Source organism: Drosophila elegans, unplaced genomic scaffold, assembly GCF_018152505.1.
Source record: "Drosophila elegans isolate 14027-0461.03 unplaced genomic scaffold, ASM1815250v1 contig_476, whole genome shotgun sequence".
Classification (NCBI taxonomy): domain Eukaryota; kingdom Metazoa; phylum Arthropoda; class Insecta; order Diptera; family Drosophilidae; genus Drosophila; species Drosophila elegans.
In genome coordinates, this window is record NW_024545863.1 from 228,294 (window position 1) to 247,596 (window position 19,303).

Here is a 19,303-nt window from a genome sequence, read left to right on the forward strand (position 1 = left end):
ATTATAAGATTATATACGTTCATTAATTTTAAATGTAATTTTCTTTGCTTTCAAACTTCTTAAAACTATTTAACTATTTTTTTTAAGAAAAAAATATGTCAAGATATGATACTTTTTTTTAAAAAATAATACTTGTTGCGAATATAAATTGATACTTGGAATTGTATTTTTAAATTTGTTTATTTTCAGTCTTGAAACATCTGGTTTAATCATTTAAAAAGCTATAACTTTAAGTACTGTGTGCTTGGTCATTAAAATTACTTACAAAAAAAACTAAAAGGAACGTAATTAGTATGACTCACTGGTTAATCGATTTCCATCATCAAACCTTGATTAAAATGCATTTTTTGCTCAAACCTACTTAACCCTTTCCCGGCTTTATTCCGATTTGATTTTCTCCGAGCTTAACCCTCTATTTCCTGAAGGCTTGGATTGCTGTTGCATGCAACGTAACCGATATCTGTTACACCATCGACGTCCTTTCGTCCTGCAACGAGTGTTTGTGTTTGTGTTGGTGTTTGTATTGGTGTTTGTGCCTGCCCCATGAATATGCAACGCAGAGTTCGCCTCGTTATTCCGCCACGCGAGTTTGGTGGGGGTATGGTATCCGTTTCCGCTTTGCGGGAAATCGATCAGGAGAGGTCGCTTTGAGATACAGAAAAGAAGATTGTCGCTTTGCCGGCTCATCTCGAAACTACAGTGTAACATATATGGACTCAACATATAGCCCTTTCAGCAAATTTAAGAGAAGGTAATTTTAATTAAAGTAAACTTTTAAGTAAGCCCACAAGTATTTATTTAAAGAGACCATTTTATTTATAGGATTCTCTCTAAACAACTAAAAATAAGAAGAAAAATAAATATATGGAACCTTGATTTGTTTATGAAATATTTACCTACAAAATCTTTATTATTATTGGATACTCAAATTAAAAAAAAAGCACATTGGAGCGTAGAAAGCATTTAGCTTGATGGATTCGCTTTTAGCGACTTAAAACCAGAAAAATTATCATTTGAAAGGACATGATCATATCTAAATAATTTGTAATTTAAATTATTACCCACAAAACTTTACTTTTTTTTTAGCTTAAAGTTTTGTAAGAACTATAATGTTGTTCATACTATTAAAAACGGTTATATAATATTTTGAGTTTGTGAATCGACTTGGGGAACTTAGAGCTTAGGAAGTCCGCCCGTAGTCATTGTCTGAAGTGACCTTGAAGTGCTGCTTTGGAAAAATTCGCAGCGGTCTCCTTTTTGCCTTTTGCCTGACCGAAAACCAAAGCGATTTGCGACTCAGACTCAACATGGCCACTTTCCACTGCACATGGCCGCAAAATGCTGCCCAGACTTTGGGGCCCAACGTCTTCGGAGGTCTGCCTCTAATACGCTTTCGGCGCAGAGTAACAGTTGCTAAAATGTTTCCCATTGTTTTCACGCTCAACAAAAGGCAGACAATTAGTTTTCTTAAACGACAAATCAAGTAGAAATTAAGTGGTGGCGGGCAAGGGCAAGGGCAAAGGCAGCCGCAACGAGTTGAGTTCTGCGGGTGGTTCAGTGGGTGGTTCGTTGGGTGGTTCTGTGTGTGGCTAGAGAGTGATAACAAAACAAAAGTGGATTATTGGTTCTCGAGCGCATAAACAATGGCATGTGGGCTTGTGTGTGTCTGGGCCTTTGTTTGTTTGCGTTTGAAAACACTCAATTTCTCATCTTAGCATAATGAGTAAGAAGGCGCTAGTGTAAGCCCCTGTAAGAATAAGTCTTGTTAAGAAATTTAAGAAGGGATAAGGCATGCTAACAGAGCTGTTTTGTATAACACTAAAGTGTGCCATAATTTTTTGGAATAAAGTAGGGATTTATTTTCCACAAATTATATATATAAAAAGAAAATCCTTAAGTCAAGACAACAACCTTTTCGAATTTCCTCGTGCGCATGCCTGAGAGAGAGATTTTCCTGGCTAAACTTCGGGCCCGCACTCGGGAGTTTTCCTTTTGGCCAGCACGAGCGGTAGTCAGTCGGCCAGGCTGAAAGGATTTCGGAGCGGCAGCGACGCCGGCAGAATAACGGTTTAACGACCGGAGCGGTACGATGTGTTGACTATTTGTGAGGCGGACGAAGGCGCTTCGCCTTCAGTTTGAATTGTGTCCTCGTTAAGAAAGGATATTCGTTACATTGTTGTTAAGTTGTTATTATAATTTCTCAAACAAACCAACCAACCAACCAAAGCAATCCAAAGGCAAACCGAAAGCCAACTGCTCGCTAAAGAGAATTCAAAATAAAAACCGAATTGTAAGAAAAAGCGACAAATGAAAAAAGGAAATTCAGAAATCGACGAAGTGAAATAAACGAAAGCCGAACGAAAAACTAAACAAGAACTGAATGATGATAAAAATAAATTAACAAACATAAAACATTTGAAAAACTTGCATAAAATAAAAATAAATTTAAAAAACCTCTTTTTTTATGTATTGATTATTTTTAACCAACTTCATTTAGTCATTATAAATTATAGTGTTTTAAAAAATGCTTTTGTTTGATTAAGAAAAAAAAGAAAATCTTTTGTTGCATAAACTTGCCAAGTGTGTTGTACTGAAAAGTGTGTGGATCGAAATGTGTGTGATGTACAGCTTACTTTTTAAAGTTTTTAAAACTTTTCAAATCATTTTTTCACAAAATTAATTCGTTTTGCGGTGTTTTTGGAATCGTTTAACCCGTTTTGGGTTCCTTGCCTTCATTGTCACATAGACGAGCATCGATTTTGGCCATATTTACATAGCCAGCCACAACGCTTTTTGCGTGCATGTATTTTGTTGTGCCTGTTGTGTTTTTGGCCACATTATGTACAACTACAGGCGTCTGGCACTTCGGCTTGTGGGCCACATAAACCGACAACGAGCAGCCAATAAATGCTGCCGACTGGGTTCCTATATAAAAAGGACACTGCAGCTGTGTGTGATTCATACTCTCGTTCTCATTCTCCGGCAGAAGGCACACACACCCTGAGAATGCTGTGTGTGCCGTATGTATTTTGTATTTTTGGTGTGGCCTCTGCACTCGTCCTGGTTTTTAATGTTTTTTTTTTTCCATTTTTTTTCTTAGCCGCGAGTGCTTCCGTGTGTCCTGGGCTCTCGAAATAAACATAAAAATATAAGTTTATATTTATATTTATACATAGCATTTGTCTGTCCATGGGCGAGATATAAAAACCGGAAGCGTCTGATCCTGACACTTGCCAACACTTGGGGCGTACAGGGTGTCAGGACTCAGGACTCAGGATTCAGGACTCTTCTTTTGGCGTCGTAAAACCCCAGCTCGGTTTCTTGCGCGTGTTTTTTTGGCACTTGTATTCCGCTGTATGCCGCTTCTTTTATTATTATTGTTATCATTTTTTTTCGCCGCGCTGAGCTGGCTGAGCTGTCTGTTTCTGCTTTTGGCACTTAGACATTGCGTTACGCGCATAACTTTTTATTTTTTGTTGGCTCATGTTTCGCTTTGTATGCGTATGCGAGCACACACAAATCGTAAAATATTAAATTTAATTTTTCAAATGATGTGTGAATGGCTTAGTCTTGATATATGATAATGGCTGTGCGCGCGGCATCCATAAAAGCAGTCAGTTTTATTTACTTTTCTTATGGTTCGAAGGACTTTGATCACACTAACAGCGAGGCAAACTTAATTACCCGTTTTGTTTGTTTAATGCTTATGATTTTCAGCTTTTGTAGCTATTTTGCTCAGCCTAAACCGAAATATTATGTTCTAATATTTCCCTAGAAGCAAAAAAAAAAAACCAAGGGAATCCACTTGCCACGAGTGCTAGGGATTCTGCCTGGGAACATAATTCAAAAACCAAATGAACTTTTTGAATACAAATTTCATTGGTCTGTGATAAGTGATGGTCAAGAAGCTAAGAGGAAATTTTGTATGTAAAGCTTAAAAACTAAAACCAACCACAAACAACACGAAGCGGAACAAACGTCAAGGAAAACCACAAAAAAGGCAGCATTTTCCAAATTAGCAAAATTGTAGAAATTATTTAATGCATCAAAACGTTTGACCAAACAACAAGCAGCAGCACCACCAGGAGCAGCAACAGCAACAACAGTGCGGTTTCACACAAAAGGCGGCCATTAAAAAACCAAAAAACCTAGCCAAATTATAACACAAATTTATTTATATCATCAACTGCAAGGCGGCAGGCACTTCATTAAGCATCAAAGCGAGCTGCGTGCAACCGCAAAACGTGCAAATTCCACACCGCAACAGTAGCAGCAGCAGCACCACCACTTAACCATTACCCCACTGCATCACCAGCCGTAAAATGTTGGCCATGCCCACGCTGATGATGCCAGCCACCGCCCAGATGACGCTCAGCGCCGCCCATGGAAAGCCCTACGAGACAAAGCTGCTGGCCATCCACCAGACGCACCTGCAGCAGCAACAGCAGCAGCAGCAACAGGCCCCCGCCCCCCGCAGCAGCAGCAGCAGCCGCAGCAGCAGGTGCCGCAGCAGGCCGGCAATGGCAAGCAGCAGCAGCAGCAGCAGATGACCATTGTCACCACGCAGCAGCAGCAGCATCCGCAGTCGCAGTCGCCGCATCAGCATCAGCATCAGCAGCAGTCGCAGCAACAGGCCGCCGCAGCAGCCGCCGCTGCAGCCGCAGCAGCTCACCACCAGCAGCAGCAGGCGGTGGCCGCCGCCGTCTGTGCCGCCCAACAACAAGCGGTGGTGGTGCAGCAGCAGCAGCAGCAGCAGTACCAGATCCACTCGCAGCAGCAGTCGCCGCAGCAGCAGGTGCTCTGCATCTCGCCCAAGCAGGGTAAGCCAAAGAATCAGACAACTATATATAGCATACTTCTGGGAATGTTCTAAATACCCTCAACATCAAAGAACCCGAAGATCCAAATTCGGTTTTAAACTACGCTTTCAAAATGGGGTTCTAAAGTACAGAAACAAAGCATATTAAAAACTTGCAAATAATACAAAACAAATAACAATTAAAACAAGATTATAATAAATACATAATGTTTAAATAGGTAATCCACTGACATCTTACCCATTAAATTAATCGCTTTATTATATTTAAGTGATATTAATATCAATAATAATATCAAGGGTAATAAAAATCAGAGACAGGTTCGATACAGAATACTAAGTTACATTTAAGTCAGTTAATTTATATTATATTAATTTCAGTTTATAAGACAAATATTTAAGTTCTAAAATTAACTTCATAATCCATAAGTTATTTTACTGAACTCTGTGTAATATATTATGTTGCCATTAGAATAATATAGATATCTTTTACGAAATATTAAGATAAGTTAAAGTCATTTCAAATGTTTTAACTTAAGTAAGTTTTATTGGGGGCTTAACATAAGCAATAACTATATTTAATTGATGCTCTAAGTGCTCTAAGCCCAACATCATTACCAATTATATTTTAAACTCTTGCCTACTTTTGCATAGCTGACAATAAATTTACTCATTTTTAAAGATGTTCGCAATACCAAAAATAAACTTTTGTTTTTGTTACATTTAAAAAATACTTAAAATTTCAAGAAGTATATATTCAAACTTTTTTTTCTTACTAAGATTTACGAAAATAAGAGGGTTGAAGAAATACAAATAAGGTTAATGCCAGTACAATTTACTTTCTAGCAATCGTAATTTCACAGCAATAACTGTTATTAAATTTGCCCCTTCCCTAAAAACCTTATCCCCCCGAAAATTCTTGAGCTTATACCAACATTAACATTAGCGCGTCCTATGTGTAATTGTCATAATCGATATGATGATGGGGCAGGCAGCTAATAAATTCGTGCCCCAGACTGGGGAACTCCTTTGACGATTCCCTGATGGATGAGTATTCCCCCATCGAGGTGTGGACTCGCTCCATTTGTTTACGAGGACCTCCAACACTTTAGGCACTTATCGATTGGCTTTTATTGCCAGCCTACGCCTATGTCCGCGTTCCTTGTCCCAGGCCGAGTCGCAGGTCCTTACAAATTTCACGAGTTTTACGAGCAGCTCGAGCAGCTCGAACAGTTCAAGTAATGCTTTTTATGGTTTCGTCGTAAAAGTCGGCCAAGCCTCTAATAGCTGTCTAATGTTGTTTGGCCTCATAGAACGAGGCCCGCGTGTTTGTCAAAGTTTACGTTTTCACTTAGACTCTACGAAAAACACAAAAAAAATAACGGAAGGAAAACACCTATCCGTTTCACAATTATAGAACTAAAGATGTCTGTCTGTCTTTGTTGCTGTGCTAAATCAAATAGAAATCAATTTGAAATTATTGACAATTTCCACATTGGCATTGGCTCAGTCAATCGACTCGATTCGATTCGACTTTGATTTCGAGTCTCTGATTCCCCGATTTTGTCATAGTTGGCATTCTGGCTAAACGAAAGGCAAACAAACACACTCGTACGAAAAGCAAACTGAAGGCGTGGGCGGAAAAGTAAATACCGGGAAGGGGGCGTGGCCCTTGTCTGTCTGCTGTTGTTTCTTCGTTTTTTTTTTTTTTTTTGGTTGCTTCTTCTTTGAGCTATAGTGAAAAGTGCACGACGAGACGATTCAGTCAAGTGCAGCGGACAACGCGGCGTATACGTAACATTTAAACGCACGTCTACACTTGACCAGCTTTTTCTTTTTTTAGTTTTTTTTTGTTGCTGCGAGACGGGGAATTGAAAATCGAACTGTACAACTGTAGTAGAAAAAGTTTCTTTTCCAAGTTTGCTGCCGTTGCTTTGCGGCAAATTTGTTTTTAAATTTGCCGAGTGGAGTGTCTGCTGAAATTTTCAATTGAATTCGTTGTAAGATGCAGAAACAAATTGCCAAAAAGCGAGGAATGTGCAGGAAAGTTGTAGTAAAGTAAGCAAACAGACAAAGGCGCACTGTGCCAGCTTGCCAGTTGAATTTGGCTTATAAAGTGGCTCCCTTTTTGTCGGAGTGTCGCAACCGGCAAATGTCGTCCTTTGTTAAGGACGACGCTAAGGACGTTGACTGATGCGTTGGCACAGCTGCCAAGTAGCCCCGCCATTGTTGTTCTCCATCTTCCCTTTTTTTTTTTTTGGTTGGGCCAACTTTAAACAGGTGATCGATTTTTTTCTTTGTCACTTTGCCCAGTCGAGACGTAAATTTAATAAAATGTGTCTGGTTGAAATTTAATCCGCTTGCAGGCGGCTTGCGACACTTATCAAACGTAGTATACATTATATATGGCATGTTTAAATTATAATATCTAGAGGAAATAAAATTGAGCGCGTAGAGCTGGCAGATTATGGCTGATTTTGAAGCCCATTTAGCTGGTTGCCATCATTATATTATTACATTATTTTAATTCGCCATTTTTTTGCGGCTCTGCCTCAATTTACATATTAATGTTTTAGCTCTGCAATTGAATAAATAAGCATATTAAATGTTTACCCGCAGTCAAAATAGACTGTTATATAATTAAAAGCCTTGAATATATTGGAAAACACTTTGAATTCCGCTACAGAGAAGCCATTAAGAGCCCTGTAATTAGGCTAAATGAATGCAGAGTTACAGTCGAGTCGGAAAAGCATCCGTAAAGTGGAAAATAAATTCAGTTCGGCGTCTGCTGCTGAGTTAATGCATTTTCCGCTTCCATAAGCAGACACAAAGAGCGATTCGTACCGTACGGCTTCTTTTCTAGCGATAACGATAATGATGATGATAATGGTGATGGTGATGACGATTATTATTGGCAGGCAGTGTGCATTGCATGCCGAGTGCATTTTGTCAACCTGCTCGCCCGCCGCTAACTCATCGCCCATTATCGTCATTATTTCGTGGCCGTTAAGTACGTTTGCCGCCATTATCCTGGTCTTCCTGCACCAGCAGTTATTATAGTATAGTATGCTGAAAATATGCCTTCTATCTTGGGCACTTTTTCTGCCAGAACGCCTCGCCCAATGGTTTTTGAAATTGAAAACTATATATCAATTGGCCTAGGCCAAGGGGATAGTCTGTCGGCCAGACCGGAGGCATGTCCTTTGTCTGGCTGGGTCTCTCCTCTGGTTGCTTTCCTCTGCTCCTTTCTTATGGGCTTTCATTTATTTGCTATTAACCTGTCATTGTTCATTTTTATTATTGTGCGGTTTTTATGCTCGCTTTTTGTCCCCGTTGTTGTCCATTTGTTGTTGCAATCGTGTCTCGCGGCATTTTTCCTCTCTCGCGTGTGTGTGCAATAAATTGTTATTATCGCCGCGTTGCAGCATGTCGTCGTCGTCCTTTTGGAAGGACTTTGCCTTGTCCTCCGCAGACCAATGCAAAAGATTTATAACTTTTATTATTATTGAAGCTTATTTGCCGCTTTATCTGGCCATGCCCCTCTTTGCTTCTTTGGCTCAGCCATAGTTTACGACTGGAAAATCAATCATACGCCATGTTTGACGCCGAGTCAAGCCAGGCGAGCATCACCTGCCACTTTGGAGGCGATTGCGATGGAGAACCCTTTGTTTTCCTCGCTTGTCACCGTCTTTTTGTATTAATTTTTCACCGCCACCCGACACTCATTGATGTTGGCTGTCATTAATGTCTTTGCCCTGCTGTCCATTCGCTGTCCACTTTGGCAGCGACTTTGTCTGGCTGCAAAAAGGGTGCCCGAGTGCAGCTCGTTTTAAAGAATCCCCAAAGGCTGCACTAGGATAAAATAGCACTTCGTTTGATATTTAGTTGGATTGGGAGCTTGAAAGTTGTCCTTTTTAAGTAGCAAGTTAAATATATGGCAATCTCAAGAAGTTTTCAAAATGTTAAGACGAATAATAAATAATATGCTTTAAATTAATAAGTTTTCTAGTGAGTGTAATGATAAGTACATGGTATCATATATTTTTTAAGAAAAAGCATGTAGAGATAAATGCAATCTCGAAGTGTCTTTAATATCATATGAAAATACATATTCTTGACACTAAATAGTATCCAATAACATATAAAGAAAAGAGACCATTCATATGGAACATACATATATGGCACTGTTTTTTCCACCGTGTGACAGCATATAGAATACAATATATGGCATACCGTATAAGGAGGAGTGGGAAATTCCCTCGAGGCTGGTCACTTAACTAAGTGGGAGGCGCAAGTGGGCCAAGGATTAGTATGCCAAGTGACGTCCAGCGGCTGATGCCTTGTTATTAAGTGGACGCTGCAGTTCCACTTCTTGCAGTCCCCTTTGGACAGAGGGTAAAGTTTTTTACAAACGACACTCCTGTCCGCCTGATTTTCCGCTTTCCCCGTCTTGCATTTCCCTGTCTTTCTGGGTTCCTTTGTTTTTGTTTTTTTCTCTGCTAAATGCCAGCAAACAACAAAAGCAGCATAAGGCAGTTTGGACAGCCGGGATGAGCATACAACTACGTAGCTAATACTTTAGCAGCCGGATTAGGTTCAATTGGAGCGGGCAGAGGGATAAAGGGGTGTGTAAGCGTAAAGGGGCGGAAAAAGAGAGACATCCTGGTTGTAAAAAAAATCTCAAGCCCACACACATGCAACAAGGACTGAAAAAGAGAAAAGGAGAAAGGAATAAAAACTGTTGTAGTAGGCATTAAAGTTTAAACGTTGGTAAATTCCTACAGCTTCCGCTTTGTTGGACTTCATGACAGTCACTGCGGGGACAATGGACCGCTTGACTGGACAAGGCCAGGTGGATAGGATAAGGAATCGGGATCGGTATAGGGATAGGGGCTGCGGAATGTAGGATGGGAGGTCCTGTGGTCCTGCGGTCCAGCCAGGTGCGTCGATGTGCGTGATGGGTGCAAATGAAAGGACGATTACAAAAATCGATCAAGTTGCCTTTTGAGCGAGTGAGAAAAACAAGGCAGAAAGTCAAATATCGTATAAACACTTTGTCCTCAAAGCAGCCATCCTTTAAGGAAAAATTCTACTTAGATTGATTGCAAATTTAATTAAAACTTGTTCTTGTATCTCTCAACTATAAAGAGCATTTGTTAAATTAATGGCTAAAACTAGTCTAGATTTATTTAAAATTTATTTAACACTTTTATTTAATCTCTGAATATACTAAATCAGAATCTGAGGTGTGTATCATTTTAGGCGTTTGTTTAATAAACGGGAAACTTAGCTGAGATTTATTTTATATTTATTATTTATACTTGACTATTAATCACTTAATTTGCTAAATAAAAAGTTTAGGTGCTTATCATCATAATCATTTGCTTTATTAATAAGGGAAACTTGAATTAGATTTCTTTTACATTTATTATAAATGTGTATTTAAATCTAGTAATTACCCAAAAGGTAATCCTGTTGTTATTAAAGGACAAAATTATAAAACCACATTGTTAAATGGCGGATTAGGGCAATACACAAAATCATACTTTGTTTTAAGATTGTTTTAAGATTGTTTTAAGATTGTTTCCTCCTTTCAGTTTTCACTTGTGTTAGACCACTTTTGCTTTATTTTCTATAGGTTTTCCTTAGCTTTTTTTTCAAACAATATACTAGTGACCTTTAGCTCACGTTAAGGTCGGTTATTCGCGTTTGCCGAAAAATCACATAAAACGTGAATACTTTCGCCGCAGGAGCGCTGCATTTGTTTGTGCGCTGCGGTCGCAGATAAAAATGTTTGGCGCGGCATCATAACACGCACATGCACATATGGTGCCACCATTGTGCTTGTTATCCTGCGGGCACATAAACAGACGCATATACAATACCATCCACATTTAAATCCACATCCCTGCGCTCGTAATTTCGCAATCGTCAATCATGATCAATGTTTTATACACAGCATTTTTAATGTCAGCCAGACTCCAGTCGCCGACTCACATGCAAAAATGTCTGTCACTCTTCCTGTGGAAAAATCGATGCTGCTGAGCTGTTCCGTCTGGCAGGAGCGGCTTTAAGGTCCGTTTTTCACCGGCCAGTGGACAGTTGGGGTTGGGGTTTGGGCTGGGGTTGCTCTAGGGGTTGGGGTTGAGGTCAGCCGGGGGTCAGTTGGATAGCTGGGTGGCTGGGCAGCCATTTTGCCATTCGGGCTGCACTGCGCCTTTGTCTTTGTCTTTTGGCGCCTGTTTGGAGGCTGTCGCAGCCACAGGAACAGGACGCAGAAACAGAAACAGGCTTTTGCTTTGGCTGTGGCTGTGGCACTGGGCAACTGGACAACTGGGCACCCAGCACAATGCAGCAGACAACGCATTTGACATTTTCAGCCGAGTTAGACAGTGCTGTGGCTCAGTTACGGCTTAAAGGGGGCAGATCGAGGGGAAAAATTAAATTAAAGAATATTTTTCTTCAGTCTCTTTAACACAAAATTGAAATGATAGTTTAACATAATGATATGATATTTTTATTTAAGAATTATCAGTTCGTTTCATTGAAAATTCTACGAATTTAAATAACTTACACCTATTTCAACATAATTTCTTATTTTTGCAACTAAAAACCAATGCAAATTTATTTCTTTATTGTTTTCCCATTTTGAATTCAAGCGTAATTATTATTTTTAAAAATATTATACGTCCATTAATTATTCCTGAAAGCTTTAAAATAAACTCACGTACTTACTCGAACTCTAAGCTTCGATTTATGTATTCATATACAAATCAATAATAAAACAGGTACTGTCAGTCCTTTAAAATAATTTAATTTTAGTACAAAATTTCACCCTATCTGTGTGACCCCCTTAAAGATGCCCCGAACCAGTGTCCTTCTGTTGCTGCTTGTGTTGGCTATGACATGGTGCTATCTTGGTCATCCTCCGGCCATGACCATCGTCAACAGGATCCTTCTCGAATGACTAACAGCAGCTGCGGTGCCTGACGTCGACTGAGGCAGAGGATGGGGCAGAGGCAGAGGCAGAGGATTCAGCAGGAGCCACCGCACAAAGAGCCACAAAGCCACATCCGTCTGTGCGCCGCTTGGGTCGCTCGCTGCTCGCTGCTCGATGCTCTTGGGTCGTGGTCTGTCCTTTTGTTCTGCAGCTGCCGCGTGACCTGCCAAACAAACCGAACCACCCGGGCACCACCCCAGCACCACCCACAGCCCCCCTGCCTTTGTGGCATCCGCGACAGTTCCCCGTTCGCTGATTTGTATATTTCGTGGCAGCATAATTTATTGATTGAGTGTTTGGCCAGTCCACAGCAACCACCGAACCACCACCTTGACCCACCCAATCCACCCATTCACCCCTTCTCACTACCAAATTCCGACTTTCAATTGTCATTGCGAATATTTCAGCTCGTTCTTTTCTGCAGCGTTTTGTTTTGCTTGCCCTGCCGGTTTGATTTTGTCAGCTACGCTTTGTTGCGCTTTTCGCCAGCTCTGTCTGCCCCGTTTTTCCTGCTTTTCCACGCTTTTCCCTCTCATCTCCTCCCGCTTAACTGTGTTTTTGCATCCAAACTAACACAAACCGCCGACCCACCGACTCCGCTCAAAATTTAAATTGGTTTGTTTTGTACTGCGGCGGCTTCTGGTGCACTGACAAAAAAATTTGTATACAAAAATAAGTAAACATAAATAAATAATATTTTAAAATATAAATAAATAAAAATAAATTTCACTTGCCCGAAATCTCTATAGTTTTGATATGCAACAGCATTTTTTGGGTGCTAAAGTTCGTGGCATTTACTCCCTTCTAATTTCATTGCATAGTTTTAGGCACCTTTTAAAGTCATTTCGAAACCATAGGGATTTCTGAGACATTCCTCGTAATAATAATAAAAATGCATTATTTTATTTTACAAAGCCATGTCTTGTTTTTAGAAAACTCTTTTGTGACACTTTTTTCAAGTGCTGTACTGCTTCTGTTTCCAGCAGCGCTGCCATAAAATTGCAAATTGCAATGCGCTGGCAGGTCTTGGTCTTTTCCCCCGACATTTCCCCTGTTTCTCCCCCACCCAAGATGTCTGGCTGACATCAGCGTCATGTTGCGCATCGTTGACAAAGTTACGAGAAACTGTGGTAAATTTTATTTGAATTTCCAATGCATCTGCTGCCGCTCTGCTGCTGCTCTGCCTCCGTCTTTCCCCCTTTCCTGGCCCCAAAGCAGCAGCAGCTCGTTGCGGTTGGCAAGCGTTGATGAATGGAATGCAGTTAACACCCGAAAAGCATGGAGCTTCCTTTGATTTTTCTCCTAACACCCCGTTTGCCCTGTCTTTTAGCCACCAATTAATCATGGCCCTGGGCAATCACTTTCTGCTTCATTAATGATCGCAGCCAGCCGCAAAAGATAAGCCAGGCAGAGCAATTTTTAATCATAATGGCATCTCGGATCCAAACTTGTTGAGCAGCCGTAGCCCGCATCACTGGATGATGGAGTTTCAGGGCCAAGACAAAGACAACATGTCGAACATGGGGCCAAAATACAAGGCGTGGGAGGTGGCACGCTTTAATGATAACAATAAAACAGCTCGCAGAGGCATCAATGTCACACATGAGGAGTTGGGAAATGCAGGAAACGGCAGGAAAAGCAAGGAACAAGGCAGGAAAAAGGCAGGGAAAGCACCAGCACAACTTTCCACTTTTACAGCAGGGCAACAAGAATAAAAGCATGAGGGTGTTTTTTTGAAAAATTGTGACAGCAGCTTCTGCGTTAAATCAAAAAATTATATAGTCATATAGTCGGGCGCACACATGGCCCGTAAACAGGAGCAACATGTTCGGCATTTAGGTGCGGGCTGGTGGGCCAAGTGATAAGGACGATAAGGACGATGGCAGGGAGAAGCCAGGGCTGGCAGAAATTAATTTATAATAGGCATCCTTTACGAGATGACAAGGCTGCTGAGTAAGATAATGGCATCAAAAGGCGTAGCTCGTCGGGATTTGTGGAGCCCCATGTTTGGCAAATAACGAAATTACTTAACGTCGACGGGGTAAAATAGGATGAGGCTTGTAAGCTGCTAGCTGCTGCTTCTAATAAATATTTTAAAATGGGAAAATGTGATTTTTATCAGAGGGTTAGAGAGAGAATTAATTATGCAAGACGAGACGGTGGTCAAAAGGGCAGTCAATGAACCCCAGAAAGTCCTGCTTTTCGAGCACCTAAAATGGGTTTTATACCTGTCTAGTCTAGCCACTCCTGTCATCGGCATTAACATGCACATTAACTCACCCCAACTGCACAAACACCATGATTCCCTGAACCTCTCAAAACCGATGGCTGATACAGGGCGCGCGTAATAAAACGTGTTTTATGAGCAAATTATGTTTATTAGTGCGTCACAATGTCAACATTATGCACGACAAAATACATATTAAAAAGTACATATATATAAAAAATGAAATATGAAGCCTCTCACAGAGGGCCATAAAAGTATGGCTTTTTCGTTTTTTTCCATTTTTTTTTTTTTGGCAGCCAATTTCGAGAGTAAGGTAATTTCAGAGCCAACTCAAAAGCCCGCAGGCCGAACGAGCAGAGTGTTGGTCAAAGGGCGACAAAGGCCAAGGGGCAAAGTATAAAAAAGGAAAAAGGACAAGATGCAGGACTGCAGGCATTGTAATGCGGCCTTGTCTGTTGTCTACATTGTGGCAGCAGATATAATTCGATTTGCAAGCTATCCCCATCCATCCCACATCTGCCGTGCCGCACCAGCAGCACACGATTCGAATATGAAAATGAAAATCATCGTAAAATTTCTTGAGGAGAAAGAGTCCTTGTGCTCACTGGGAACAAAACGTGATAAATATTGCTCAAATTTTTGTAAGCACTAGAGTTTTTCTGAGTATTCCTAAATCAGGCATTGCTTGTATTAAATGTAATTAAATTGTTTTATACCTTAAGAACGAGTTTGAGTAAAAATGTTTGTTCCTATTTGAATGTCTCCTCTTATTTAAAAGTTTTACGAAATTAAAAATCTAAGACAATGTGAAGCTTATGAATATTTTTTTAGCATTTTGCTTCCATAGGGATTTTAAGGGTTTATCAGTAATACTGTCATTGAAGTTTCTACTTTAATGTCTTAAAGAATTGAGATGAAAATTGGGAGCTTTTCAAGATTTCCCTCTGTGTAAGCGGAAAATGTTGAATCCAACGAACCGGACAACAACAAGCAAATTACAACAATGGCCTGGCCAACATTGTTGCATCTGAGAACGCGCCGCGATGCATGCTAAAAGTAATGCACAATGACAAACGTTCGGCCAGAATCACCACCATTGTGCCATCACCACCATAACATGGAACCTCCACTACCAACACCACCGAATCCGGCTAAAATCCCCAGGGGGCGAGTGCCACAAAGACTGGGCCAGCATATAAAAATAGTAAGTGGCTGATGGAAGGAGGAGCGTTTCCTTTTGCCTTTGCTTTTGCCGTTCCGATTGCGATTGCAGCCCACGCAGGATGGCCAACGCGCATGACGCGCTCCTCCAACCGCCGCAAACTTACTGGCTGTGCCGCTGCACCACCACTCCTGGCCGGAGCCACCTAGAACCACCAAGCACCACCCAGCACCACCCACCAGCGGAAGCTGACGAAATGTTGCCGATGAGCATTGCTAACGATGTGGGCAAGAACAACACAACGCCTACGAGGACGAAGCGCCGACGAAAGGACGAAAGCCAGGACGAAAGCAGCACGAAGGCGGCTACAAAATTGCAGCTAGCCAAGCCAAGCCAAGCCAGCCAGCTAGTCACTTACTTCCTGGGCGGGAATTGCATTATCTGTTCGTGTCGTGTGCATTTTTGTTGCGTTTTTATTTGCCGTCTATGTCTATGTCTATGTCTATGTCTTTGTTGCTGCTTTTCCATTTTCCAGCTTCGGCTGCCTTCATTTTCCGCCCACTTTTTGTTGCTCGTCGTTTTGCTCGTCGGCGGTTGGGCGTAAAACTTTTAAATTAGAAATTTTTGTTAGTAGTTAAAAGGGTGGGGGGAAAAAAGTGAAGTGTTGGGACGCCAGCACTCAATAGTTTTTTACACTTTGTTAGTCGGTTAGTTTTTGTTGCGCAGCTTTTTTATAGTTGTTCTCCGCTGCATTGTGGTTTCCATTGCCACTCTCCAGTTGCTATTAATTTTTAATTTTTTCTTTCGTTGTTGCCCTTTTCTATATATATATATATATATGTATATATATAGAAAAGGGCAAAAATAAGAAATTATGTTGAAATAGGTGTAAGGTAATTAAATTCGTAGAATTATCAATGAAACGAACTGATAATTCTTAAATAAAAATATCATATCATTATGTTAAACTATCATTTCAATTTTGTGTTAAAGAGACTGAAGAAAAATATTCTTAAATTAAATTTTTCCCCTCGATTTTTAATTTTTTCTTTCGTTGTTGCCCTTTTCTATATATATATATATATATATATATATATATATATAACGATATGCCAAAGTTTTAATGCAATATGGCCTGGAGGAGTCTGAATGATTGGTAAACAATCCAAAGGCTTATGCGAAATTGATGAATTCAAAAGGCATCTCTTTTTGTACGCGCTGACACAAGAAAACCCATTAACATTGTGTGCCCACAAAAGTAGGCTTCCATTGTGCTCCACCCCAACTTGTTATTACCTATTTACCCAGGTCTGGAGTTTGACAAAAGATGAGGTGATTGAAATTTCGCTTCACAAAAGGCAGGACAAAAAGAGGGAAGCTAGAAAGCTAGAAGCCAGAAGCCAGAGATAATTTCAGCAATAGGCGTCACCTAATGGCATTCCGCAAATTGTTTGCTGGATTCACGGCTGTCAAAACGACTGAGATTCAGGACTTCAGGACTTACTTCCTTTTCTTCCCACTTTCTTTTTCCCCAAGTTGGAATAAAAAAAAATAAAAAAGGTTGTCATGCTGCCAAGTAGCGGCGAAGACGATGACAAAAAACAACAACTTAATACCCAGCTGATGCCTATTAAGCACAGCATTTGTGGCACCACCGCCGCACCCACTATACCACCCATTATGGCACTCACCCACCAAATCCCACCCACTGTGCAGCACTGCGTGTGTCTTGCCTTGATTTTGTGGCTGTGATATTTTCATTTGCTTGATTTGTTTTGGCATAATTCTACCATCTTGTCGACGTTTTTTCTTTTTGTTTTGCTGGGCTTTGCTAAATTATTGGATCTTGGTATTGCTCTTGGTATTGGTATCGATAAACCGCAAATCAGCATTTTTGTCTGCTATTGCTGGTATTAAGTATTCGCCATGATGGCCCGTTCTCCCCACTAATTTTGGCTTGCCAAGTGACGATGCACACGTAGCAGCAATAATTTCGGCTAATTGCTCTCTGAACAGCAATTTAAATGCGAAATGAATTCAGTAGGTTGAGGTTGAGGACCATGACCACACAAGAGGGCCAGAAAATAGTTTCATTTGAAGCTGCCACTGCTACTGTTACTGTTACTGCTACTGCTGCAGTTGTAATAAAATTACGCATACGCAGCGTATGCGCCCACTGCTGGCTGCATATTAAAAACGAGTTTGCTGTGGCCAGACAGACAACTGGACCAGACCAGACCAGACCAGACCCCTATTTTTGCACAACTGGAATCTGGACGAGTATGTCGAGTATGACTTTCATTGCAATTCATATCTGAGCGCAGACATCGCTCGGCAAATGGCTGAAATTAAATTCGTCTCTCGACTGACAAATGTCCCCCGAGTGGGCAAAACCAGAAAAGTACTTGACGATACGTAAAAGTCAAGTCAAATTGCAGTCGTCCCCTCTCTTCATAAGTCAGCTTGTAATGTTGTTAAGCATCCAAAGATACTGTCACTGTATAGTGGCCACAGAATGGAATGGAAAGGGGGGGATCCGGGGGGAGGACTCTTCTGGCCGTATCTCCAGCTTTGTATCTTTAGTGCTGCCGGCATGGAGACGGCAACTTCAACTTGCCACGGGTCTTTCCCACTGCTTCTGGTCTTTGTTCGGGTTTGCTTGGGTTTGCTTACGTTTGGTTTGGGTGGCTGAAGAGCAGCTGATGTTGATGATGATACACACTCAAGTGCGCTTTGGGTACAGCAGTTGAGTAAATACACAAACGGAGGGGGGTCCAAACACACAAACACACACACACACACACACACACACTCTACACACACACACCATATGCGCAATATGGCGAAGTTGACGTTGGCTTTGGCGCTGTGGCCGCTTTTACTTATTTATGCCAATTTTTGGCCTGCGTGTGCGAGTGTGCCTCCTGGATTGTGGTTCGTTTGTTATTGTTGATTCTCTGCCGGCTTTGCTTCTATTTAAGCATTTAAAGCAAGATGCTACGTGAGCCGAATGTTGAGAGACTTGAACAGCACTCCGCCCCCACCTACACTGCAAAAAGTGTGGACAAATTTAGACACTAATTTAGGCAGCAGGCATTTAAAGTGGTCTTGATAACGAGAAAATTATATGGGCTTCATTGGAATTGTAAATATATAAGGTTGAAGAACAAACTACTTGCTTTAGATTAAGAAATTGTCTTATATTGTTTCCTTTAGATAAAGCATACTATACAAGACATTATCAAGACAATATATATTAAATTATGTGGGTCGCGTTTGTTTTATTTATATATGCATATTTTTGAGGAATAAATTATCAATAAATTAGTTTATAAGCAAATTATAAAAATTTTAAATTGTTTATATATATTAAATTATGTAGGCTTTATTTGATTTATAAATATGTGTATATTTAGGAGGTTTTTAATAAACCATACAGAATCTGATTATAAAAACCTTCAAATGATTTGGAAATGGTATATAATTTTACCTCTGGATTAACGATTCAATAACACATATGATATGGTGGTCATGATGTACTAAATTTGATTTGAAAATCATATCCCTAGATATTTATTTCATAATTTCTAGCTAATTTCCATATCGTTCTTATTATTAATATGATAACATAAACTTTAAACCATTAAGAATACACATTAAATTAAGCTTTTATAAAAACACTTATTATATGGTAGTTATTCTTTAGTACAGTTAACATGAAAATCATATAATTTGTTTTGTATTGTATGTATTGTAGGTATTTATTTATTCTGCATATTTAACTAATTTTATTTTGAGTTAGCTATCATGTCCCATTACTGACTGTAATATGCCGCTTTTTAAATTCCACCCCTTAACCCACTGACTCCCCGGGGACAATAGAGACCCCTAAACCAAACCAAACCAAACCGAACAGAAACATTCACAACCAACGAACCAAGCAGCCGGCACAAATTTAACCAACTGAAGCCACTTGGGAATCGCTCTGACATCGCTCTCCCGCATTGGTTTTATTTCATTAGTTCTGCGCCAATTTAAATATTTAACGAACATTGCCAGTTGATAGCATTTGCCGGCAGCTTTAAATTGACAAAAGCG

The 19,303-nt window shown here is 40.4% G+C and overlaps 1 protein-coding gene across 1 annotated transcript in view; it reads left to right on the forward strand.

The window, feature by feature from the left end:
* Positions 1 to 2,122: 2,122 nt before the first annotated feature.
* Positions 2,123 to 19,303, forward strand: part of LOC108148681 (RNA-binding protein 208) — a 41,032-nt gene continuing 23,851 nt past the window's right edge. The window contains 3 exon segments of the mRNA XM_017275820.2: positions 2,123 to 2,290; positions 3,776 to 4,454; positions 4,457 to 4,820. Of these exon segments, the coding sequence (XP_017131309.2) occupies positions 4,323 to 4,454; positions 4,457 to 4,820 (496 nt within the window). The 5' untranslated portion in view covers positions 2,123 to 2,290; positions 3,776 to 4,322.